The sequence below is a fragment of the Perna viridis genome, chromosome 5 (genome assembly GCF_037379345.1).
Source record: "Perna viridis isolate PV_CMFRI_1.1 ecotype Kerala chromosome 5, ASM3737934v1, whole genome shotgun sequence".
NCBI lineage: Eukaryota > Metazoa > Mollusca > Bivalvia > Mytilida > Mytilidae > Perna > Perna viridis.
In genome coordinates, this window is record NC_142449.1 from 42,072,387 (window position 1) to 42,092,856 (window position 20,470).

At 32.6% G+C, this 20,470-nt stretch overlaps 2 protein-coding genes across 2 annotated transcripts; both read right to left on the minus strand.

Moving 5' to 3' along the window:
* Positions 1-707: 707 nt before the first annotated feature.
* LOC148617778 (uncharacterized) lies at positions 708-7,989 on the minus strand. The gene is made up of 6 exons (XM_088585327.1): positions 7,858-7,989; positions 4,628-4,960; positions 3,549-3,614; positions 2,426-2,512; positions 1,762-1,890; positions 708-1,253 (listed from the first exon to the last, which is right to left on the minus strand). The coding sequence occupies exons 2-6, from the start codon at positions 4,889-4,891 to the stop codon at positions 1,023-1,025; spliced, it is 777 nt and encodes a 258-aa protein (XP_088441453.1). The 5' UTR covers positions 4,892-4,960; positions 7,858-7,989; the 3' UTR covers positions 708-1,022.
* A 2,692-nt stretch (positions 7,990-10,681) lies between these two features.
* Positions 10,682-19,974, minus strand: LOC148617779 (transmembrane protein 208-like). Its single transcript, XM_088585328.1, has 6 exons — positions 19,826-19,974; positions 16,665-16,760; positions 14,824-14,883; positions 12,938-13,041; positions 12,461-12,545; positions 10,682-11,562 (listed from the first exon to the last, which is right to left on the minus strand). Exons 1-6 carry the CDS (start codon positions 19,829-19,831, stop codon positions 11,440-11,442), a joined length of 474 nt encoding a protein of 157 aa, XP_088441454.1. The 5' UTR covers positions 19,832-19,974; the 3' UTR covers positions 10,682-11,439.
* Between the last annotated feature and the right edge of the window lie 496 nt (positions 19,975-20,470).

A 20,470-nucleotide genomic window follows, 5' to 3' on the forward strand; every position in this document is an offset into this window, starting at 1 on the left:
GACGGTAAATCAAAATCATCGTCCTTGGTAGAGAGACCAAAAGAGGATAGCACATATTTAATGTTTTCTGCAATCTCTTCTTTTGAGTGTGGTAGCAGTATAGGTCTTACCACTGCTATTATTTTCTACGTCTACCTCTGATAATAAACATTGGATGTAAAACGTTTTGCGGACAAAAAACATGTTGTTTTGGGCTTTGTCTGCTGGTACGACAACATATTTGTCATGTATAGTAGACAATGGTTTTGCTACATCGGGTCTTTGAAAATCGATGTAGCCTTAGCACTCATTAACCTTCTTAAAACTTTCATTTGTTTCAAAATTAAAGACCTTTAACCACTCTGACAGAGAATCAATGTCTTCTTCTTCTCGCTTTATCCATTTTCTTGCATAGTCCACGACGGCTTCCATAAGAACTTTAAAATTTTAATTCCAATTTATGGAGCGTGGTTCACGGTACTTGGGAAAGGATATTACGCATAGATTCTTTTTCGATGATAGTTAAATCTCCTGTAACGACGTGACCAGAAGGACCATATTTGAATGGAGAGTTTTTGCAAGAACAGTCAGGTGGTTTAGCCTTGAAGTCCTCAATCTCGAAATTCATCACATTTATGCTATTGTTAAGTTTCATAAACATTTTATGTGCGTTTCTCTATCATTTGTTTTCAGTAAACCGTGCATTATCCTATGTGACATTCTATTAATATTTGTTAATGGTGTTTATTGATAATGTTCCATTCTTACCGAATTTGTTATGGTTTTCGAAATGATACAAATGTGGAATATAATATAATTGTAAAGAAACACTAAAAAGGCAGAATGTTTATGTCTGTTCGTTTTGAGGCTGCAATCAGTCATATCTATATCGGTTATAACTTATGATACCGGTATTCAACAATGAACTGCAAAAATAGTGTAGAGCAAAGGATCAAAGGATTAAAATACATAATAATAAACATAGATATATAGCTCTTAGTGACATTATTTAGCATAGTCAAAATATAAAATTTATGCTATATCTATGATTTGGAAGGTGGTGGTTGGGCTGTACTGGCTATTGTCTGTGTCGGTAGATGATACAAGTGCATCGGTTGTGTCATGATAGCTCCACCTTCTTGCACAAATGGTACACTTTGAGTCTGGGCTTGTTGTACAGTTTGAATGTATGGTCCATGGATTTGTGTAGTTGGCAGGACAAGAATATCTCCACCAGGTGATTGGGATGCTTCGGCGGACACGTAAGTAGTGCTCTAAAAGTTAAAGCGACAAAGAAAGTATTTACAATTTGTTTCCCGTCGACAAAATAAAAGGGAAAAATGTTTAGGTAAGAGACCTAAGATAAGGGGTGTAAATATAATTTTAAAGTTTTTCAGTTACTAGAACATTTTAATGACTCCTGATATTCAAGCATCAAAATTGATATTGATGAAAGTTTGTAAGGCTCCTATTCTTCCTTTGTAAACAAAGAATATAAACTGTTTCTTAAATATTCAAATGGGTGCATTATCTGCCTGGAAAACATTGGGACAGGAAACTGATTTAACTAGAATTAGGTTTGACAAATTGTATAATAAAAATTTGTTTAAGGTAAAAAGAATAGGTTAGTATAGAAATATGCTTCTGTGTGTGGTATTTGTTTTAAAAATCGTTATGGCCACTACCGTCGTATCTCATATCTCCAGCGGTACTGCAATTTTTTTTATGGAAGATAATTTATTTTATTGACAAACATGTATCAGTTGATAAAGAGTAACGTACCCATGATCCATTGAACGATGAACAACAGCAACATATAGAGGCAGCAACAATTGAAATAACGGCCTCTGCAAAACTTGTTAGTGCAATCAAAGCAGGAATTGCCACTTCATCACTTTCATAGTAAGAACGCTAATACAAAAAATATATATATCAAAGATGAATATTATGTTCTCCATACATCATGGCTGTAACTATTAAATGTTATAAATGTGGATTTTTTATATTGTATGTTCCATAAAAGCTATCAAAGCGAAACTTCCATACCAAGCCATAGAACTCTACTTAGGAACTGGTGCCATGAACGATATGAAACAATGAAACAATGGAATGTCATAACCTTTTTATCACACATAAAAACTCAATATAACAATTTCAAGTCATATTTGAATATAATATCTTCTTTTATAAACACATTATTTGAAATACAATCAGAGTTACTTTCTTTACTGATGACGTTGTCATTGGTGACGGGTCAATAACAATTTATCAGCACGGGGCTGATAATGACTTGCAACTTTCTGCGTTAGTTAAAGGGCAACACTTTTCATATAACTTCCGATTATGTGATAATTGTTGCATAATTTGATATTTCATATATTCCTGACATTTCACAATATAATTACACAATTACACAATATAATATAATGCTAATGGAAGGACTTACAACAAAGCTTCCGTCGACTGCAAAAATAAACATGGTCGGTACTACGACTGCTGCACCAACGATACACAAAACCATATAAGTTATTTTCTAAAACATAACAGCATAATAAAATGAAAACTTTTGTGGAAGAGAAACATTTAAAAAAACTAAATTATTGTCGATTAATTAGGATAGGAGCAAAAAAAATCCAGGAAACTTAACTCGCACTTCATTAATAATCAGGGCATAAATTAGATCTTAATTACTACTTCCTGGTTAAAAGGCCACTCCTTTATGTAGTACCGAAACACACAGAACCTAGATGTATGCATGTAAGTGCATAATATGTGTGTATGTCTCCTCTAATATAGGAAACGATACAAATGTGAATTTTCAGTATTTTATTAAGCAAATTTTGTGTCATGTAGTATAATGATTTTAAAAGCCTTTTTTTCAAGCTTCGCAATGGTATAAAACATTGAGATGCAACTAATACTGGTCATTCACCGTGAAACTTTGAACATTACTTTTTTTAAATGTAAAGCATTGGAAACGTATGAAGTGGTCAGTGAGACCCTAGGTACAGTGGAAAGATTACCATTGCAGTACAAGGATTTTGTAAACATTCGATGCGTAGAAGGTGCTTAAGTGATCCAGACTGAAGAAATCATGACATAAAGACGTATTGGTTCTATGACTGTTCTTAATTAAGTGTCACTCTCTGATGGTATGATAAAATCCATCGTTTTGAAGTCTTAGTTTCAATATTTGCACCATCTAATTCAAGAAAAAAGAATATCCATATCACTTTGGAAAATTGAGTTAGTTACATTAAAATGCACTAGTATATCAGAACGATATCTTCAAAAAAACACGTTCCTATTTCAACAAATTTGCAAAGGTCAACATTTTGATAAAACAAAAGAGTAGAAGATATTTACACTCCAAAACATGTCCACGAGGAACAGATTTGTACCAGATTGTGTGTATTCAATAAATGGAAAATGTGGTGTTTACTTTATTAAACCAAATTAACTATGCTATTTAAGAATTTGTTTCGTGATTTTCACAAACATCACAGTACGAATTCGTGGTTTTGTCTGAAATATGTTTGTTGATATAACACCATGTTATTAGCACTTACCAAACATCTCCAACTGCTTTGTCTATCTTTGTTCATACAAAAAGGGAAACTTCCAGTCAGAAGAAACTAGATGATAAATATACCAAAAGATTTTAAATTACAATTATTATAGTATTTCTTCTGCATGTTTATTTTATTTTCATACTTTAAACTTACTGCTTTCATCACATTCCCGGTTTATGTTTGATACATACATAATTTCAAACACTATGTGAAAAAGTCATTTATCCGTTTATCGACGAGGTTTTCTTTCGGTAAAGATTCAGTATAATTCAAAGCATAAGTTTATCCTTATTATGCTTGATAATGGATTTGGCCTCAATATTAGTGTTCACATCATTTTCTTCCTAGGAAAATTGTCAGTAATGCATTTCGCAAAGTATCTGGTCTTCTATTCGATGTTTTACATTAGTTTCTGCTATCTCTTGATTACTGTTTTTCGTTAAATTTAAACAGCAGAAAAAACGAATAATTCCCAATTCTTACTGTTATTTGTTTAATGAATCTTACCCTATCGGTGCACCTTGTCCACGCTCTTAGTTATAGTTAAGTGTGGTTATAGTGAAGTGTGGTTTGCCCATTTAGTTTTGTTTCTTTTTATATGTTACTTTTGTTGTTTCGTGTTCTTTGTGTATGTGGTTATTTTCCTTGTCTAGTCGTTATCCTTGGATTGTAATCTTTTTATTATAGTTCGAATCCAGGTTCTTTTGATTTGCCTTGCACATCAATCAGTTAACAGGTCAAATATATCAAGTGCGCCATGTTAAACAGTCATTGAATTTCATTCATGTGAAAAATTCTATTGAGTACCGTCATTAACGCATTTTTCCCATAATTTGTTGTTAACGGTGCATAAAGTATCGGTAGTCGACTGAGATGTCATAAGTCTAATGAACAAATATTATGAAATAAAATGGCCGTTAAAAACTGTTTTTAAGATGCAAGAACCACCAGGAACACTTTCCATTTACATTCGGGGTTAAGATTAAGAAAAATGAAACATAAGAAATGTATGAATAGAGAAAAACTCTGTTTGACAATTACATTTTACTATCAACATTAGCAAATGTAAATCTTACCCATCCAGAAAGTATGAAACACGTGATGTCGAATCCTAAAAGTATATCTGAATACCAATAATAGTTACAATTCGTGTAATCATGATTATAGGTGCAGCCATCAGAATTGTGAATTGCGTCGGTGGCAATACTTGCCATACTCACAATTCCACACACCACACCGAGACTTATCTGTATTCCACCAAATATTTTAAATGTTCCAATTTTGAACTCCCGATAATTTCTCGGATAGTCATCATTCGTAGTATTGTTGCCTTGTTCCATTTTCCTGATTTTCTCCCGTTCTTAGTAAACGCTCATTTGATAGATACTACTTGTCTGTTTAAGCATTTACTAGAAAAATAAGTAACATTATTTATTTTAAATGAAATGGCCAAATATTGATGACTAAGTAAAGTTGGATGCTTCTCCTTTATGGATGGCAAATTTGAAAATTATTCGTCCATGTATTAGACGTTGTGCCGTGCATATAACAGGATAGTTTTTATCTTATCAAAATGCATGGACACAAAACGGTAATTGGTGTATGATATATTTACAGGCGCGTAGCTGAGGCCAAACTGAAGTGTAGGCAAAATTACGGCAGGTGGTCTGGGGGTCAGCAGGTCCAGGGGGCGAAGTCCCCCCCCCCACGAAGCTCCGCAGAGATAACGTTTTAGAGCATCATTTATGCCTCTCCTGGATGTATTTTATCTCCAAAAATAACAAACTAACAGACAAAATGGCAAAATTAAGTGCAGGCAAAAGTTTTTTTGCCTAACGGCAGCTAGGCGCCTGATTTATGATATAAAAAATATTGTTAAAAATAGGAACAATTTTCTCTATCTTTATTGAATGCTTTTAATTGACCAACTAAAAGTATTTTTATATTACTTCTACCAAATTGCAGGCTTGTCAGATTTTTTTAACAAGATCAAGATTAAAAATGGATAACCCCCCCCCCCAAAAAAAAATACATTTTTGTACCATTTTATCAAAATGTTTAGCCTGATAATTTTAATGACACGAACTATGTTTGTCTAATATTGTCAATGATATCATTACTCGTCATCCTAAATAAGTAAGTGTTAATATGGTTGGTGTCCTAATGTTTTGATCATATTGGAGTAATCAAGGGAACCAAGGTTATAGCGGTAATCAAAGAGTAATCAAGGGAACCAAGGTTATAGCGGTAATCAAAGAGTAATCAAGGGAACCAAGGTTATAGTGGTAATCAAAGAGTAATCAAGGGAACCAAGGTTATAGCGGTAATCAAAAGAATGTAATCCAGGGACAAAGACCAGACATGGAAAACAGACATGAACAACAAAGAACATAAAGTAACTATCATACATACAAAATAACAAAAGCAAATGAGCAACTCGGACTCCACTAAAAACCGGGAGCATGGACCAGGTGCACCGGTATGATAAGCGTCCTCTGCTTTCCTAGAAACACCCGCCGAGTTGTTTATAGAAAGTCAAGTCCGGGGTAGACGAACGAGGAAAGAAAAACTATGATACATTGAACAAATCAGTTTTCTGAGGTCTGGAAGTGGCAAGTCAGTAACTGCTAGGAGTTCTGTGTTTTTATGTTAATGTTTTATTCATGGTTTATATTATGATCAATAGTTTTACATTGGCCTCAACCACTCTTGAATTTCATCGTGTGTCCTTGTTTATTATGATTTCTATATTTACTTAAGGTACTGGAGGGTTTGGGCACCACCACACCATTTCAACCCCTTCAACTGTGATTTCCATTTTGGTTAACTAGTATATTTGTCGTTTCATGAGCCAGTTAAATGAAGATTTGTGGATAGGGAAATTTCGCATCGTTCATGGGAAGCCAATGTACCGCCTTTGATTGTGTTTTTCTAATACATGTAGTTTGGTAAGGTTGTTGTCTTCTTAACACATTTCCTGTTTCACTTTCGTCTCTATTGTTTGGATTCGATATTTATATTGAATGCAAATGAACTGTTGTTAATGTATACATGTTACTGCAGAGAAGTATTAGTGTTAGGAATTGGTGTTATTATTGTTCGCGGTATAAGGGGTAAGGACCCACGGCAGTCTAAAAGATAAAAATCTTTTAAGTACTTCTTTATCTAAGAATCAGGCAAAATGTGTATAAGGTATGGCACATGAAGGAAACACAGAGATTTTATTGCATTAACCAAGTATTTATACCCAATACCTCCAGAAATGACCATCAAAGTGTTTGTAAAATTTGCCTTTTTAAGAAATTGAAGTTAGTTGAAATGCACTATGGAAAAAAATTTTCCCGCACTTTTTCCTTATATAAGCAGTCAAAAAATATCTGCTTCATGGATGCTTCAGGATAAATTTAAATATCTTTTCAGTTGTCTTCTAGATGTATTCAATATATTTGAGGCAAAGAAGACCAAATTTAGAAATATGATGTGCCACCCATTGCCCGATTCTTATACAGAATGGTACTTAACTGTTAAAACCCTTAATTTACATGAACGCAATCTTGTTTTTCCCTTTCAACAAATAAGAAGGCATGAACATTGTAATTACATAGTGATAGTGAAATATTTAAATTAATACGAAAGCCACGAGCATTGTTCCTATATTATGTGACGTTGTCAATGAGGTTTATTGTATTTTTTTATGATAGAACCAATTACCTATATAGGAATATTGTACTGTAAATTGTATTTAGGGTAGGGCAATTTATTTTCTACGAAACTTTTTACGTTGCCCAACAAAAATTCTACGAACTAGAGGCTCTGAACACCCGGGGAATACGTTATCATGTGGTTGTATCATCAGGAGGTATCTGTCATCTACCTAGCTACCTGAGCCAAACAAAAAATGGATCTGTTGTTGAGGGCGTGTTTTTTAAATAAAACATTTACGACGAACGACAGGCAACGGCTAGGCGAAATTAGGGGGAGACTGATGCAACGTAATGGCACAAGCTCACTTGGACCCTTTGGTCAAGGTATGTTAAAAGGGATCCAGTAACTGGCAATTGAATTATGATCTTTGAAATGTATGATTGAATAAAATTTTCTGTATGACCAAAGAAACTAGCTATAGTTTCCAGATGAACTTTGAATCTTATGTTAGAATGATATCAATAGGCAACATTGTCCACAGAATTAATATAATTATTTAATTAGATTGACCGGAACTAAGTGACCACGGAACAAATAATCATTCATTGGACTGCAACCGCTATAAGATATAAGAAATAATGAAATTTGGTCTGAACCCTACCTGTTCAACTTCCTATTTTGATCAAATACAGTGTTTACAATTATTATTCGGGGGTGATTCAAGGTTTGTACTTTACGAATAACGAGATAACGTGTACACACCGACATCGTTCAAACAGCGTGTAAACAATATATCTCCTGTGTATCAACATATTGTATAACATTTCTTAATATCTACACTCAGATTGTGAAATTTCTGACCATCCCGAATCAAGTTGTTACTACGGAGAACAAAGTAATCTTAATTTCTAATGACCATTCGGAATGATAAATATTTTTATACTAATATGATACAATACAAAATTTAGAACATAACATTTATACAAAAACAACCGATTCTCCATACACTATATAGTAAAGAATTTTTTTTAACTTCAGAAATAGTTTAAGATAACTGTGTATACAAATTGTGCCTTTTCCATCATGAATAGTACCTTTACATATAAATGAATTCATTTTACCATACAGTTGGTTGTATTTTAATCGAAATGTTTAAGTGAAAGTATATGATAAAATGTCTAAAACAAGGTCTTCGTTCAAATGCCAGAACAAACGGTAATGGCAGCAAGAAGGACGAAATGTAAAAGAGTTAATTATTATTTTCTTTATTAACAAGAGAGTCAATGTTTGAACCAACAAAACATAATTCTAAGGTTTTAACGATCATACGGTGGAGATAACCTTTCCGGATAAGTTAGGTTTTTTTTCAGACTAAAATTATTCTGTTTATATTTTTGAGCTTATTTATTACATGACCATAAAAACTAGATTGTGAAATCCCATTTTTTTATTAAGTTACGACAGGTACAGCCAAACTTTAGCATTCAATCATAACCAGTCATAGTTTTTCATTTGGGGGTTGCACTTTTGAGAAAATATTTATATAGATTGTATATGAAATTTACAATGAAGTTTTCTCAAAGAAAGGACTATTGTCACATAAAAATACAGCATATGTAGACCAAAGAAGCATCGTCTGATCTATGGGTTTTTCTACATCATGAATCACTTTTACATGGGCCACGTCAGAATTTTATTGGTACTTAACAAATTACCGGTAATACATAGATTCCGTTCATTTAATTTTAATACATCGCTACAAACAACACAGGCATATCGAACAAATATTGAAATATATACACCGAAAGAAGGAGCCGTCAAGGAAGAGAAAATTAACAATTGGAAATTGAAAATCGTTCCTCTTGTGGTAAATTATAGTTATGAAGTTACCTTCTGAAATGGAAACATTCAAATCCAGAAAAGGGCAAATAAAAATGTCCTTATTAGCTTCATCTAAAGTCAATTCCTTTGGGTAAATTTCAGTGTATTTCAAAACGTCAGAATTATTCACCTAAAAATACCATCAAGGTAGCTACAGGAATTATGAATTTTGTCCATTAAATCAGTTTTGGAGGGATTTTTATGGAGTTAGGTCATAAAGTGAGATTCATAACAGTACAGGATAGAGGACTTTGGATTTAAGTCAGCTTTATGTCTATTTGAATAACCAAAATATTATCTGAATGTTTCATGTAGTAATAACACAAGTAAGAAAACAGAAGTTTGTAAAGTACAGGTGTTAATTGTAAATTATAATTTGTTATCCTTTTTTGGGCTCTTTCTTTTTTTTAATTTGTCTTATTTATTTAAGTATGTATTTATTTATTTATTGATGTACAAGTTTTTTTTGCTTTCAACTCTGTCAATAAGCAATGAAAGATTAATTCAATTGGTTGAAACAAATAAAGATCAGTTGTGACTCTATATTTATTTAAGTCACTGATGTCTGCTTCCAACATCAGTTTATTATTGTTTAGATGACTTAATCAATATGGTGTATAAACTTATACATTAGAATTTCACTGCAATTGTTTAAATTACATGCTGCTTTAACACACAATCTAAATATTAATTTATTAGTTGACTTATTGAGGTTTAACATCATACCACATATCATTTCCTGCATTTTTACGAGAAAGTTTGGCCAGTTGACAGACCTGCTATGTACTGGTCCAGAACTCTGAGCCGAAACTTTATTTTGCTTGCTCACAGAAGCAACAGAATACAGACATTTTACCCCACTATGACATTATTCAGACTCCTAGCTTAGCTGGGTCTGTTCCCATGACCTCCCATACTACAGGTACAACCAAGGCGGTGACCATCTTAATGTTATAAATATAGACACACAATTCAATCAAATAGATTTGTCCTACCATGATATCTCAAGCTGCCTAAAAAAAACTGATTACCTTCAATGAGACTTACGGTCCCTGTCACTTCATGGTTAACTATACAGTCAAAGATGTTTTCGTGAACCCTAAAATAAGTGGAAACCTGTCCAAATGGAATTCCTTTGCCCCTTTGATATCAATTTCAAGATACTGTAAACCAGTTAAAGTAAGAAAATCTTCCTAAAACCGCACAAATTTTTCGGTGGTTTGGTGAAGACGGGTTTAATGTATATTTCTCATCCAGGGTATACAACATAATGAAGATGTAAGGCAGAGCATAACAAAGGACATTATTAAGGACAAACGGAATGAGTCTGCCATTCCTGCTACACTAAGAAAAATAACCTCAGACACGGAAAGAAAAAATTCTTCATAAATTTTTGGCCGGAAATATAGTGATCTACAGGTCAATGTATTTCTATCCACCAGGGGGCGCTACAAATATATGTATTTGATACTGACCAGTAATTCTTCTCAGAATTTTGATGGATAAAGAGGAGCTATGAGAGTACTAATAGCAAAATATTTCATCAGTTCAACTATAATTTCAGAATTGGATCAGACAAAACTACAGACATTATATACGGTACATACTTACTGATTTATTTTATTTCACAAAAACAGAACAACTGAATATCATCTTGTGCACTCAAGTACAAGTTCTTAAAAAGTAATTTAAAAAGTTATCTCCCCTTCATAAAGCATTCTACATAATCTTCAATGTCATGATCAATACCTAAAAAACAGCATCACTGCCATTCACTTTAAGATCATCTAAATAAAGAACTAATATCAAATTTTATATTCTTTTAAATACCATATATCACCCCTGCCTGGCTCTTACACATAGTTATACATAAATAATAACGGCAGTAATTTTAACAGAAATAAGAATAAATGGATTATAATGAAAAGAAACACAAATATTTTTTCTTATCATTCAAAAGCTAAACAAAGACTTAAGGAAGTAGACCTAAGGTAAGGAAAATAACTCTTTAAATCAGTAATATGTTTGTATCATTTTCAATTTCACCAAAGCCTATCAAGCTTTCATTTGAAACAGATTAAAATCAGTCCAAGTTACGTTGATGCCTACATGAGGTTGATGTAAAATCCTGAATACAAACATTCCAATGATTTGTAAGAGTTGTGTCCCTTACCCAAGGTCTACCTCCTCAAAAATAACTATTTGTGACATGACTTAAAGCATACTTTCACATTTATTTCATGTGTTGCTGATATATATAAATATTTAGAAAAACCCTAAAACCAATGACATGACTTAAGTGTTCATACATGTAAAAATGAGAATGAGACACTTAATAAAAAATCCCTAAAATCTGACTCTGTTAATGTCTCCTCATCTTTCTTTCCATTTTTTTCATTTTCTTGTCATCCTGTTCAGGAGCAGGAGCAAAGAACCATGGTCCTAATATATTAACCCACAACAGATAAAAGGCACGACCTGGTATCTAAAAATAAATATAATACAAATTAACATCTGTGTCATGACCCAGCCATTATAGAAAAAAAAATATACCTTACAGTTTTATAATAGATAACATACTGTTCCTGAAACGATCCATGCAAATATTTGACAGATTGATGACTGATGATTAAATGATTACCACATCGATAACCTGAGACCAGTGACAATCTTATCACAGTTTCGTTATGTGAAATGTTGGATGATGAGTTCATGTATCTTTCAGAATTTTGATTGGAACAAATCAAATAAAGTGTTATATAAGATATACTGAGAGCATAAAGTAATTAATCAACCATTTGTTTTAATTAAAAATATTTAATTTCAGAGAAAAGTAAATGAATAAAAGTCATTACAGTGCTTGTAAACTTTAATAATATTGATAGGCCAAATTTAGAAGAAATGCATTATGGAAAATGGCGTGAGAATTTTCCTTCACATTTCACTACATAAGCACTCATTAATATAAACGTCACAGATGAATCAGGATAAATTTATATGGTCTTTCAATTATTTTCTAGAAGTGATGGAAATATTTGAGGCAAAAAGAACCAAAAATGAAAAATAATGATGTGGAGGTAGACCTAGGGTAAGGGACATAACTCTTGAAATCAGTGATATGTTTGTATCATATTCAATTTCACCTATTGAGCCTTTCAGGCTTTATTTTGATGCTTACATGAGACTGCTGTAAAATGGTGAAGACAAAAATTCCAATGATTCACAAGAGTTGTGTCCCTTACCCTAGGTCTACCTCTGAGTTCAGAAAAGGGCATAAATTAGAAAAAAATTACAAACCGTTTTAACATTTGCATATTAACATTAGCAGAAATATGGACGACATGCACAAATATTTCTTAAATCATCCAAATTTATAAACTTACCACAAGCCACAACAACCAAAAATAACTGGATAGATTTGACAGACTCTGTACTATAGATGTATATAATATTATATCTTTTGCATGTCTGAAAATAAATTATAAACAACATAGCAAATAAATCAATCAACATTGTAATAATAAATATGTTTTTCTCTTCCCTTTTTTTTTCTTGTTTTGGTCTCCAGCCACTACACAGAAGTGGAAATAGAAATACTGTCGTCTGCCCTTACATATATGATATATTTATCTCCTATAGACCAAGTCAAAATTTTACATGTAAATTAAAGGTAAAAATATATGTCTTCAGCTAATTTTGGGTTCCATAAGGCAATTTGATATGCATATATTCACTGTTTTTTCTTCATGTAGTTCTTGAAGGTATTTTCAACTTCTCCCGCAAAGTAGAGGTATTTTGCCTCCCCCCCCCCCCCATTTCAACCTACCAGTAACACTGTATAGTAGGTACTAAGAACTTACTCAGACATTCCCTCACTCATATTGAGGTCAATCTTGCTGCCTGCCATATGTGACATAAACTGGTAACTTCCAAAGTTAACTCCTACTGCTAATAATGATAGAAACTGCAAAAAAATAGGCATCATAGTTGTATGTGTGTACATTGTTAAGTGTTTCTTACACTTTTATAAAGCACACAGTAATCCACCTAAAAGAGCACACTAATAACAAATTTAAAGGCATGTCATGCAAGGATAAACAAAATTTTAGGAAAAATTGGCAGAAAAGGGCAGGGCATTTATAAAACTCATCAAAGAGCAGGAACAGATCCAGGATTTTAGATTAGTAATCCCTTGTTCATAGAGGTACTAGACTCTGGTTCATAGAGGTGCTAAATCCTGTTCTATTGGGGTTTGCAAGGGCAGATCCAGGATTTTAGATTAGGGGAACTCAAAATAAAAATTTCGAGTGGAGCAAGGCAAACAATTTTTTGGGGTTAAATTTTTGAAATATTCTTCTAGAGTGAGTGCAGTGTAGGTATCTTTTGTGGTAAAATTAGCAAGAAATTAAAGTTTCAACCTAAAACTGCTTAAATCTACCCCTGACAACCCATGCTTTGCATATGTTAGGGGGGGGCACGTCCGCCACACCCCCGCCTGAATCCACCCTTGAAGAGGGCAAGGCGCTTATAAAAAAACAATAAAAAGGGCAGGGCACTTATAAAATCCGGAAAAAATGCATGGTGCTTATAAAACCCATCAAAAAGGGCAGAACATTAATAAAACCCATCAAAAAAAGCAGGGTTCCTATACCCAACAATCTATAGGGAAGGAAAGCTGATTGTATATATATGGCAAAGATTCTAAGATGTCCAATTTAACTTTATTATTTGTAATAAATAAAGTAATAAAAAATTGATTTTTTAAGGGGGTCTTCTTTAATGTCTTTTTTGCTATTTTCAAGACCACAGCTAATAGCTAAATGGTAAAACAAAATTAAAAGTAGATTGACTGTAAAGACTATGGTAAAGGTCATTATATTTAATTTGATTGTAAAGACCATGGTAAAGGTCATTATGTTTAATTTGACTGTAAAGACCATGGTAAAGGTCATTATATTTAATTATCATGAAAATGTGACTGGGTTGTAAATATTACAATCTGGAATTTTCAGAAATACAAGTGGTATACTCCTCAACATTGCATACTTTGCTAAAAGTGTAAATGTAAAATGGTGTTAATACTACTAAGAATTCATGTAAATTCTGAAAAAAATACAAGTTACAAAATATAAACAAACGGAACACGAGATAAATTCAAAGTTCAAAAGACTAAGACTCACTACAGCTGAAAGTTTTCAACATTTAAAATTAATGGTAATATTTTCTCGACTTTGAGTGTTTGTAACCACAGAAAAGTATACAAATTATTGGTAAGAATTTATTTGTTGGTAAGTAATTCAGGCCATGTTTGTAGAAGTTTACTTCTAACAAAATAGTAAACACATACTGCCTGCTGTTGAGGGTTATATACTACATTACCAAAGGAAAGAAGAATTATCACCCAATTGTTGTGTTATTTACAATAAATATTGGTACTGATAATTTCTCTATTTACATCTTATTTTCCATCATTAAAAAATTATCGTCTGATTTTTTTATGTTTGAGTGGAAATATCAAAAAGCGGACATTGGAACAGAAAAGAAAAGGAAGATTTCTGGTCAAAGCAGGACGTATTCTTAAAAGAGGGTTGTACTCATGTTCGGGAGAGTGGTATTCATTAAGAAGGGGTGTACACATGATGGAGGATGGTGTACCAGAGTAATTAATCTTTATAAACTAATGAAAAATGTAAATTTTTATATTAAGTATAATATTATTTAATAATACCATTCACAGAAAACTCACAATAATGCCTGCTGTATAACTGTCCCAGAACAGGAAAAAATGTAATATGAAATACACAGCCTGAAATTAAACATAGAAAATCAAACCAATAAATAATAACAGAGGACAAAACCTTAAGAGGAAATCTACACAAAATGTAGATTTAACCTATGACTCTAGAACCAGAAGGTTTGATTTCAGCCTGACAGGTAGTGACCTTCAACAAATCATGTGGTGTAATATGGATGATGAAAGTTTTACATATGGAATAACTAGGCTTGCAGACAAGTCACCCAAAGTCTGCTACCACCTAGCCTGTCACCCAGTTTATCTGGAGTGACTTGTCATTTGATTAGGGCACTTTAACTTTCAAATTTGTCTTCTTACAGGTTGTGCCTGCCATATTAAAACGGTGATAAATGTACATTAAAAACTGTCTATATAACTTCTTATTGTTGAAAAGAACACATCATGCACATCAGATGAAATCCATATACAAGTACAGATCTAGGAGGGTGAGGAAAGAAAAAGGCATATCCAATATTGCTGGCAGTTGCAATAAACTCTACACCATTTCCCTACCATTTTTATATCCCAAAGTAGTGAGGTACTATGTGACACCCTAAGAAAAATTGCCTGTCTGTCCATCTTGCCATCCCCCAACAGTTTCCAGGAGACAGCTTTAAATTATATGAAGGATCTTTTTCAAACTTAGTATAGTTATTTAAATATCATAAAATAAAGATCAAGTTTAAATTTCAGATTGATTTGATTATTTACACAAAATTTATGGCCATTTTAAGTTGTATTTACCCCCAAAATTTGTTTAACAATGTGGCAGAGTATCATTTAATGTTCCATTAGATGCCCTATTTTTATTGCCATGTAAGGCATTCTACAACACATATTCCACAGCACTATCATTTGTTAAAGACTGTTTTGTACCTTGAATGTACAATTTAGCATAGACCTTTGACCCATGATTTTTAAATATTGTTTTAATAATTAACAATTAGATTTACATGCATTCAGTTCAATTGCTTTTGAATCAAGGTAAAATGCAAAGTGATCAACTTCCTTGCCCATTTCATACACAGTTGATAATTCAATGCAAAAAAGCCTACAGAGAAGACAAAACCTCATATGTTTGTCTAAAATATGTAATGTAAATTAAAACAACATTATACATGAAACTGCATATATCATATCAATAATATCAAGTTAAAATTGAAGCAAAACTCAAAATTCAGGAGATGTGTATGTGCACATATATACATAAGGTAAAATGTATTATTAAGTAGCAGTCTTTGTATAGTATGAAATATGTGATACCTCCCCCCTAAAAAAAGGCTACATATTTTTATTTTTGTATTAAGCTGATTTATGGGTCTATACTATGAAATATATAATAATCTGTCTGGTCATAGGTGCTAGCCAATTTTCTATTGTAATTATCAGAGCTATCTTCCTAAACTTTGAATTCGAAACTATATTCTATATGAATTACCGCCATTATATTGTATTGTAAGATTCAGGTTTAAATGAAAAGCTGCATGTTAATTTCTGTTTACTATAACATTTTGAACAAAACATCAAAAATAAAAATATGTAGACTTTCCACCCATGTCTTACATTTTGCATGCATGATCCTTACCTGGAAAGCTACATGAAAATCATTGCAGTCCTTTCAAAAAACCATCCTTACAACTATTAGCTTTTGCTGTTTAGAAAATTCATTAAAGATTCAAAGAGCATTAATACAATTTCAAAGATACCATTTTTTGCACTAGTACTTATATGTCCATTGTAGCAAAAATTGGTACACTCCGAAAGTTCAAATGCTAACATTAATATCAGCTTACATTTACACCAAGAATAATGTAAAGATAAAAGTTGAGTGTTGATACATTTTCCTCTTCTATCTGTTTCTGTCCTTTAGTGTCTGGCTTTCCTTTTGGCTGAAAAGGAAGAAATCAAATATGATATATACATGTATTCATAGAAATAAGAATAATCTTTACAACATTAAAATCAAAACTCACCATTATTCTGTTTATACACGTAAGTAATGAAATTAAAGAACCTTATTGAGAACGCAGCATGTGTTTAGTCCAAGACCAGTAACTATGGTAAAAATCAGTGAAGCAGACCAAAAGATGAAGCTGATCTGAAACTCATCAAGAAAGACTCACAAACCAGAAATCATCTAAATATCTACAAGCTTTTAGAAAAAGAGTCTGGAAAATTAGATGGACTGACAGAATGACAGGTCAAAAACATTATACCCTCCACAATGTTGTTGCGTGGGGTATAATTATACATTAACATGTACTTTTATTTTATATTTTAGTTATTGACTAATCATTTTCTCAGGTGACTAAAGCATTTTGCTAGATTTTGACCCTTTTCAGTCAAAATTTGTATGTGTTTGTACAAAATCCCAAAATGTGACTAAAGCTTTTCAAATCCTGGCAAAAACACTGCTTTTATTTGTCTTCTTTTTCTCAAAATTATTGGTGGGTGAAATAATTTTCACTCAAAACTCTTAAGATGATCTAATGACATCACAATTACTTTAAACGTTTTGTCAGATATTTTCATATACATGTATGTCATGTACGAAAGATAAAAAATTTCTGTCAACAAGACCAAAAGAAAAAGGTACAGAATACAAACAAAAAAACATTCATTTGTATCTGTTTAGTTATGTATCTGTCTTTGATATGTTTGCAGTACAAACTGAAACAGAAAGAGGATGAACTTCTCAATCATCATGACAGGCCTTTTGTTTTAGTGGAACTCGGTAAAACACAGTGCTTATATTTTTTTCCTGTCTTCTGTGGATGTAAAACAATGATATTATCTTTTTCAAAATGAGTTTCCAAAAACCCCCACTTGGAGTGTTGTGTATATTTTGTTCTTTTTGATAACCCCTTTTAATGTTCTTATAGGCATATGAACAAAGTTCTAAATCTTCTTTTAAAAAAACTCTTATCTTTCTTTTATAGAATTTAAAGTATTTTGTTGTAAATCAATTGCTATTTTTGACAACTTAAGCCTAAGGAATGTCTACACAATGTACATTGACATGTATTTAAGATATGACTTATATTTTTTGGGTTGCCCCGTGCAGGTCCGGGTGTGAAAAGAATAGGCCTGCAGCAGTGCTAAGCTTGTCGTAAAAGGTGACCAAATAGTGCTCAGAACCCTAGCCGGGGGCTAGGGTGCTCTGCCCACAGAGCAACTGGGATGTGTGCCCCAGGTGGTGGAATGGGGTACCCCTGGCATGTTACATGTTGGGGTTGTCAGGCTATAATACGGAAAACCTGACCGCAAACCATAGTGGTGCACTGTGTTGGGAAAGATGCCACGTTCCTTGCACATTAAAGAACCCTACTGTAGTATTCTCCCGGAGTAGGAACTGTAGGGCCACAGGAGGCTAAATTGCCCGACCCTACCCACCTCTCCCTATTTCCAGTGGCAATCAAAATTTGTGGAACCCATTGTCCTTGTGTCCCATCCCTTTTTCATTATATCATCATTTCATGTTCATTTTATCATCATTTCATGTTCATTTTATCATCATTTTCATGTTCATCGTCTGAATATAACTGAAATATTGCTGCTCGGATGTTAAACCCCAACAAACAAACAAATTTTTTGGGTCTATGAAGAAATATCCTCAATCAGGTAGTGCACACTACATGTAACTAACCTGCTAAGCAGGTTATTTTCAAAGGTACATGTACATCACAAGCATTGAGATAGACCAACAAAAGTAAAACATTCATTCCTTTTAATTCAAGTATCAATATTCAACAAGTACATGTACAATTTGTACATAAGGTTGGTGACATCACAGTCGCATTACAAAATTTGATCTATGAGATGATAGAAAAAAACTGTTATCCAATCAGAACTCCTGAAATTAAGTTATATAAGTGTATAACCATCATACACAAACAGATTTTCTATAATTGGTTCAGTATAATTACACATATTTAAATTATTGAAATTAAATAGAAACATTCATGAGAAGATCAACTTAAGGAGGTAGACCTAAGGTAAGGGACATAACTCTTAAAAATCATTGGAACATTTGTATTCCGCATTTTACATCAATCTTATGTAAGCATCTAATTAATTTGGATTCATTTTATTCTGCTTCAAATGGAAGCTTGAGAGGTGAAATTGAATATGATACAAACATATCACTGATTTCATGAGTTATGTCCCTAGGGCTACCCCCTTAATAACTATGACTTAACCTGCTGTGAGTGATATAAGCATGGGTTGTTACAGTTAACAGTACCATGTCTATGTACATGTACATTGTACTACCGAAGTGTACATGTATGCCCTAGGCCAAAAAGAAAATGTTTTTATCCTAATGTTGACCACCAACTCAGCAAAAATTCTAATTAAATACTGTCTAGTTATTGATATACATACCTGATTTATTTTCTACCTTTTTTATAGTATTGTGTGAGAATTATATAAATGTACATATATTGTAAATGTAGATTCAGAAGAAAACTTTTTTCTCTTAAATAAATAATTCATTGTAATTGGTCCAGGTATATCTTATAGGTTATGCATGCATAATTGTCACATTTGGGTAATTGGTCCCACATAATATGGTCTGGATTTTGTGTAATTATTGTCCTCATCCAGACACGTTTTGTGTCTGACCATTTTTACGAAATGACCAGCCAAATTAAAAAAAAATATGAACTGGACAAAATCCATTTCGTAAAAATATATGAATTAAAAAGGAAGGGAATTTGAAAAAAAAAACAGTATTCACAGAAAATTATCTAACCCTTTCTGTACTTGAAGGCCTGGAAACTAAAATGACAAATGTTTCATTAACGCAGAACAGAAACAACAAAACTGACGTCGTGGACACCAATGGCCCTTAAAAACAGCCTAATGCAAATTTTACAGAGTAGCATTAAAAATGACCCACGAGGTACGCATTTCAAATACGTATTGAACATTCAATTTAGAAATTTTACATTACCGGCATAGTTGATATCAAAGTCACAACAAAAGACAAGTTTTCTTCGGCATATGTTTATTTCTTTCGCCGAAGCTTCTGGGGTTAGCGGTAAGGGGGAGTGAAACTCATTAAACAAGATTAACGGTCAGTGTCGAGTCGTCCAATGACATAGATCGGCCTTCAATTGATACAAAACATGTATTAAGTAGTACTCCACCTAAGAATCATGCAAAATGATATTCATGGTTGGAAAGCCTACATTTTTTTTTATTTTTTTTATTTTGTTTCAATTGTTATAGTAAACAGAAATTGACATGTGGTTTTTCATATAACCCGTGCTCTTAGAAGATAAAAATTGTATAGAATGCACTGTGGAATTCATAACTAAGGGAGATAACTCTGTAAATGACAGTAAAATACAATAGAAACTGTTGTATTTTCAATGTGGATTATCTCCTAAGAGCAGACAGATTGGAATGAATAATTATACATTTTATAATATAGATCTACAAAGCAACTTGATAACAAAAATAAAAGTATGTAGCCATTTTTAGGTGTATCACATGTAACAGGATTTGTATTCTTACAAAGATTACTACTTAATGTAAAACAAAAGATAACTCTGATTTTCAACCTACCCTGTTGGTGATAAAATATTGAGATTAA

Excerpts from the sequence above, each read along its gene's own strand:
- LOC148617778 (XM_088585327.1), bottom strand. The coding sequence starts at position 4,891 with ATGGAACAAGGCAACAATACTACGAATGATGACTATCCGAGAAATTAT. Across the intron at positions 2,513-3,548 it reads AAAGCAGTTGGAGATGTTTG|AAAATAACTTATATGGTTTT; the intron begins GTAAGTGCTAAT and ends GTTATGTTTTAG. Across the intron at positions 1,891-2,425 it reads CAGTCGACGGAAGCTTTGTT|CGTTCTTACTATGAAAGTGA; the intron begins GTAAGTCCTTCC and ends TTTTTGTATTAG.
- LOC148617779 (XM_088585328.1), bottom strand. Across the intron at positions 13,042-14,823 it reads GTTATACAGCAGGCATTATT|TTTCTATCATTATTAGCAGT; the intron begins GTGAGTTTTCTG and ends ATTTTTTTGCAG. Across the intron at positions 12,546-12,937 it reads ATGAGTGAGGGAATGTCTGA|ACATGCAAAAGATATAATAT; the intron begins GTAAGTTCTTAG and ends ATTTATTTTCAG.